This window comes from Octopus bimaculoides, chromosome 4 (genome assembly GCF_001194135.2).
Source record: "Octopus bimaculoides isolate UCB-OBI-ISO-001 chromosome 4, ASM119413v2, whole genome shotgun sequence".
NCBI classification, from domain to species: Eukaryota; Metazoa; Mollusca; class Cephalopoda; order Octopoda; family Octopodidae; genus Octopus; species Octopus bimaculoides.
The window spans coordinates 119,219,313-119,226,346 of NC_068984.1; the positions used below are offsets into that span (position 1 = coordinate 119,219,313).

Here is a 7,034-nt window from a genome sequence, read left to right on the forward strand (position 1 = left end):
CTCACATGTTTTACACCATGCACCTATTCAGGCAATGTTAATTTGATGGAGAGAGGGGGCTAATGTACAGCCCAAACATTTGATCACTATAAAGAAATCAATTCTGCAGGTTGTTCTGCAAAAAATTGCAAAAGTCTATCTCAGACAACAAGAGACTATCATATATATATATATATATACACACACACACAACGAGCTTCTTTCAGTTTCCATCTACCAAATCCATTCACAAGGCTTTGGTCGGCCCGAGGCTATAGTAGAAGACACTTGCCTAAGGTGCGATGCAGTGGGTCTGAACCCAGAACCATATGGTTGGTAAGCAAGCTACTTACCACACAGCCACACTCCTGCGCCTTATATACAAAGTTTACAAAAACTTTTAACTAATTCTTTCAAGACTACTACAAGTCCACCAAGATACGGATTGATAAATAGGCAGGTGGAAGGAAGGGAATGTAAAATGAAGCTGTGGTGCCTGATGTATGAAAATTCCAGAGAAAGCTTGTGGGAGCATGCTCTGATTAAACCCAGTTTTTCTCTGAGATCATTTGTACTCTGTTGCTCATGCACACTAACATTATACATCTGGCAAAGCATGCTTGCCTCATTTCTTTCCAGCTCGCACAATCTCAGGATCCAATGCGTTGGTTTTGTTGCCATGCAACATCGCAATTTATACACAGGCCTAATACTATTTATCCTTCACTTGGAAACAGAGTCCCTTTGTTGTTGTCAGAGGTAATAGCTCATTAAATTGTTTCTAATCCATTCTCACTCTAACTACTATGCTGTCATAGCACTGAACTTCATTGCTAATTAGATGACATAGGGGGAAGCTGTCAGCTACAACTACGGGACCCTTTGAGCATTTAAAAGTGTTCATTTCATGGATGTTATTACTGCTGACTACTCTCAGTATCTACCTTCTGTCAGTGGACATGTGACCCACACCTACACATCCTGTGCATCCATAGTTTATTTTGGAAACACCATACAGCATTCCTAATTACTCTCTCTCTTTGTATAAAGCCTGGCCACTTCCCAAAGTCCTAACTTCTTTCCTACTAAGTAAAACATTTGACCAATGCCATGTGAGTGAATTTGGTAGATGAAACTGTAGGAAACCTATCATATGAATATTGTGTGCACACATGCAAGCATGTGCATAAGTATGTATATATAAACTGCATCTGGTAGTGGGGGCCTGGTACAGGAGTTTCAGGGCTTTGAGGAGAGTGGAACCACCTCTTAGCCACTTTTGTTCCCAGATCTACTCTGACCCAGAGTCGTAGCACCTTTTAGGGTCCCAGCTCTGAGTTAATAACATGTGAACCAATGGTAGTGAAGGTGCCCTAGTGCTTGCTAAAATTTCCTTCTAGGAGAAGGTAAACTTGTATAAAAGAAACCTGAAGTGCAGCTGGTTTCTGGTTGTTTCAACCTCTGTTGTGCCACTGGGTTTATAGCTGATTGTTCTGAAAAGTGGATTCAGTGCTATCCACTCAAATGTGGTCTTACTTAGGTCATGACTTCCACCCTGTGAGTGTGAGTGTGTATAAACGCGGACATCCCACAGTTTCACTTGAGTGAAACAGGAAAAGATGTTTACATTCCTTGTTGAATTTATGACCAGTTTCAGTACTTTTGAAGATCAATGAAATTCTGCTTCAAACACATTTCCATCCAAGCCATGCTAGCATAGGAAAATGAACGTTAAATAAAAGAGCAAATGAACAAATACATATGTTTGCAAGTGAGTATATGTGCATAAAGGTGCTTGCTGCTAAAGCCACACTAATTTCAACACTGCTCTTAGTTTACTTATCTAATAATACCCTATTAAGTAGTTGAAATTTTCTTAAATTACTGCCTTTTGTTGGCAGTAATAACACCCATGAAATAACTCGTTCTTTTTGTTTAACATATCAAACATATACATCAGCAATGTCAGCCATCTTTCCTTGCTCATAATATTTCCCACCAATATTAATTTACAAAGATTCAAGATGAACATTCATAGTATCAATCTCACCAACCTGGGGAGAGGGGCTACAAAAGCCATTGAAAATGTTCATTCCTCAAGACCCAGCAAGTGAAAAAACAAAAAAAAAAAAATGAATATGTTACTTTTCAGCTAAACACAACAGATCCTCTGGAACATTTTCCAGAGATGCGGTTTCAATAACTGATTCATCTATTTTTATATTTTCAACTAAGTTCCATTTCACACTCCTAATACTGGGACACTGTATATTCCATCTGTCTGTATATTAAAAAGAAAGTATCTGTTGAGGATGTTACTCTTGAATGTATCTTTGGTGACACAGAGAAAGTTCTTCTCTCTACTGTTTGTATAAGATACCTTGCCCTGGTATATAAGAATATTCTTTATCGTTGTATATGATGCAAAACTATCACAACTTCCTATTGCTAACCCCTTTACACTGGCACTAGGGATGTTATATGCCAAGAATAAAAATTCTTTATTCTGTATTGGTTTTATGAATAGTTTGAAGTAATATCATATAATACACATATGTACATTGCAATTTAGAGTTAGACCAGGTCTCATGGCTGAGAATAATTAAATACCACAACATCACCCATTATATTTGTTAGAGGATTCAGATCTCCGTTGAGGGCTTGTCACTAGGTATGATAGAAGCCGACCAAAAGATCAGAGGCAGTAACCTTCCCTTTTTGAGTAAGCCATAAAAAGATAGTGAAATAAGAAAGGAAAAAGTCCAAACTTAGCTTACCTTTAATATATCAATAAAAGTTTGGTATTTTTAATTAAATTTTAAAATAAAATGTTTATAAAAGGTGTCAGAGTGATAGAGTATGTGCAACAACAGGCGAGAAGAAGGTTAGTAAAGTAAATGAATTGTTAATAGTCTTGTGTTATATTAACCCTTTTGAGACTCTTGTTATATCAAAACACACTGTCTACATGCTACAATTAATTTTGAAAATATTCAAAAATTCAGAGGTTTTTAATAAAAAGACCAAGTTTTTCATTATTAATCTAATGACTGGCACACAGTAAAAGGTTCTCACATAAAACTATAAAGAGAGGATTTAATTTAAAATACAGATCAAGGAATGGTTTCAGGTGGAGTAGTATCAAAAGGGTTAATATCCTGTTGTTTTTAAGACAAAACATTTTAAGTTGAAAGGAAAGTGTAACTGTCAGTATGCAGTTACACCAACATGCCTTACAGAATATTAGGCTTAGCTACAGATTAGGGATTCAGTTCTGAAAGAAAAAGAAATCCTATTAGAATTTTAGGGAAAAAAGTAAAACGTTTCTGGTAGTAGAATGAGTCTTTGTTACATACCTTCATCTACAGTACGATCCTCTGCTGGAGAAGAATAAATGAAAGACAATGAAAACTGCTGCCTCTTTAGATGACAATGATTGGAAAACAAAGCAGTTATACACAAAACCCTACCAATGACTGTCTATTATTAACACTACAGAAAGAATCTTGGGGTTTGTTGGGACCACAATATTTTCACTCCAATCTTTTCTAATTTCAGTTGGAGTTAGTAAGGTAATAAGAATTTTCTTTCTAAAAAACAAAAACACTTCCAGCAAAGAAGTGCCAACTGTTTCAACTAACTGGCAAATTATTGTTGTTTGAAAATATTTAGTCAGCTGTCAATAAATTTCCTTTTAGACTAATGCAATTGCCACATCAAAGAGGATTACAAACAAGGAAATAGGATATTTTTAAGAAACAGAGATTTAAGTATGAGAAAGTTGGTCATTCTTTTAGTTCAGAAACCACAACAGGTAAACATATGAAAAAGAAAACCAAAAATAAATAATAAACTGGATTCTATGAAATCTGAAGATTATTACAAAATTCAAACTTATTTGGTTTTCGTTTGTTTACTCTTCCATATATATTCTGTACACTCAGCTTGTTTTTTGTTTTTAATATTTTGTGGCAGATGAAGGCAGTGAGCAGGCAGAATTGTTAGCACACTGGGTAAAATGCTTAGCAGCATTTCATTCACCTTTACATTCCGAGTTCAAATTCCATCAAGGCCAACTTTGCCTTTCAACCTTTTACAGTTGATAAAATAACTACCTGTTGAGCACTGGGATTGATGTGCTCAACTGACCTTTCCCCTAAAATTGCTGGCTTTGTGCCACAAACTGAAATCAATATTTTGTGGCAGATTTTTAAAATCACATAAATGTACATTAGAACTCAAAATATTGGAAAGCTATCTCTAAAGACTCCTGGTGATCAACAGTATACTTATGTTGATGTTTTTGGAATCATACTGTTGCCAAAAGGTGCAGTAGAAAAGATTTTCTTGCATAAGGTCACTGCAAGATTATTAGATGCAATTCTCAGTTGATATGTTATTATGCACCCTTAACTGCCCCTATATGTACCTTAAATGAAATCTCCAGCTGAAGCTGAACATGCTGAGTTGTTTATAAGCTTATGAACATGATGAATTGTTTATAAGCTTAAAATTGTTTATAAGCTCTTCTCACTTCTTAACCCAACAATTATAACATGAAAATAAAAATGAGATAATCTACTGAAAATTTGATTATTTCCTTCTAATCAAATCCAATAAGCATGTTCTGAGGTAACATCTTTAATAAATGGTGATATAGAAGCAGTGTGAACTGTGCTGAGGTACATACAAAATAGCCATCTTAACCTAGACCAGGAATAAGCAATTTTTGGGGGACAAATCAAAAACACAATACACAACACACAGCATAATTAAAACTCAGTTTCGAACAGCTAAATAAGGAAATGATGAGGAAAACGAACCAAAGAAAAGTTGGAAAGAGGCAAACATTTGTATCTAGCATAAACCAACAAAATAGGCAGTGAAAACTTTATACAAAGTAATTAGTATCATCAGTGACAGCCACACCACTTCTGCATGTTACAATTACAAAGCTCAAATAACAGAACCACATTTCACCAGCGAAAAAATGTCTTCAAGCATTCCTTGAAAATCAGCTGCAAAGAAAACTGCATTGAGCAACGGGAACACAAAATGCAAGAATCACCCATTCCACTTTGACAAAAAGCGTCCCACACATCCTTTTAACAATTACTGACATCAACTCAACATGCTGGTTAGAAAACTAGCTTTCAGGTCATTAAAGCTACTAAAATAACACGTCTTGAATTTACAATTTCCCAAATGAGTACCACAAACATCCTTCCTATCCCATACTCATTTTAACCTATATACACACACAACCTTCCAAAACATTTCTTCACACAATACATGTAGCATCACATGTAGGAGACATGACACAATTAGACAATTACTCCAACCTTACATCAATCACCTAGAACAGCATATTAAGCCCCCACACTCCTTATGGAGCATAGGCCGACAACAACTTTTTCTCCACTGTTCTTGAATCTGGACTGTGCCTCCCAGGTCTTCTTAGATTTAACCTTTTAACATTCAGATTACTCTGTCAAATGTAATGCTTACTTATTCACAATATTTTGAATTAATTATGTATAATCTTGTAGCTTTGAGATTTCAAAGTTGTGATTGTTTATTTTTACAATGATATTGTACAGGAAGTATGAGAGGTCAGATCTGACCATTTTGAACATAAAACAGATAGAATATTTTGGGCTGATATGACCAGTTTAAACACTAAAGGATTAAATTGTTAACAATGCTTCTATAGCTTTACTTGTTTTTTAAGTAGAGGGTGTTGGCCCTATGTAAGCCCATTTTTACCTCTGCTAAGAGGTGGTCTATATTAGCCCAACTTCTATCCATTGATTTGTCAAGCACAGGTGGTCCTACAAGGAGCTTATGCTCCACTGGTATAGCTCTCATCATCATTGTCGTTTAACGTCCGCTTTCCATGCTAGCATGGGTTGGACGATTTGACTGAGGACTGGTGAACCAGATGGCTACACCAGGCTCCAATCTGATTTGGCAGAGTTTCTACAGCTGGATGCCCTTCCTAACGCCAACCACTCCAAGAGTGTGGTGGGTGCTTTTACGTGCCACCGGCACGAAGGCCAGTCAAGAGGTACTGGCAACGGCCATGCTCGAAATGGTGTATTTTACATGCCACCTGCACAGGAGCCAGTCCAGCGGTACTGGCAACGAACTCGCTCGAATGTCTTTTCACGTGCCAGGAAGGCGACGTTGGTAACGATCACGCTCAAATGGTACTATTTACGTGCCACCAGCACGGAAGCCAGACAGCTGGTGCTCTGGCAACGATCACGCTCGGACGGTGCTCTTAGTGATCTACTGGTACAGGTAACATCACAATTTCGCTTTCACTTGCCCCAACACGTCTTTGCAAGCTCTCAGGATCATTAAGGTACACAAGTTACCACACTGCAACAAGGACTGGACTTTGTGGTATCAATCATTCAGAAGCCTGGTTCTGAGTCATTCAGAAACCTGATTTCAATCTACTGCCTCCCTTTTTTACCAGTGACACAAGAAGTCATCAAAATACACCCAACCTTTACACTTGAACAATGTAAATGTACTTCACACTAAAAAGACAAAAATACTAGGTGATCACAAAATAAGTTCAGAAACATGAAGCAAGTATAAAAAAGAATACAGAACAGCACACAAACATATTTAGAGCACCTGTAAGCAGTGCAAATGGCAAAACATAAAGGAACAACAACACTAGTATGTTAATAATACTTTAGATCCATCAGAATAATGCCAGCTCTACTTGGGCCCAAAATCTCACCATAACATAAAACAATAAAGTTTTTAGCCACACAACCTTGTCTGCATCATTTATTTATTTATTTAATCTTTTTAGGTGTTTCAGTCATTAGAGTGTGGCCAAGCTGGGGCACCACCTTGAAGAACTTTAGTCGAGTGAATCAACCCAGATGTTACTTTTTTAAGCCTTGTACTTATTCTATCAGTCCCTTTTGCCAAACTGCTAAGTTTCAAGGACGGAAATACACCAACACTGGTTGTCAAGTGGTGATGGAGGACAAACACAGACACCAAGACGAACACATATATATATATATATA

At 36.8% G+C, this 7,034-nt stretch overlaps 1 protein-coding gene across 1 annotated transcript in view; it reads right to left on the minus strand.

The window, feature by feature from the left end:
• The window catches only part of LOC106874860 (endoplasmic reticulum junction formation protein lunapark-A), a 99,611-nt gene that overhangs the window by 12,699 nt on the left and 79,878 nt on the right, over window positions 1–7,034 (minus strand). Inside the window, exon 5 of the mRNA XM_014922757.2 lies at window positions 3,336–3,455. Coding sequence (XP_014778243.2) covers window positions 3,336–3,455 — 120 coding nt within the window. The remainder of the gene's footprint in view (window positions 1–3,335; window positions 3,456–7,034) is intronic.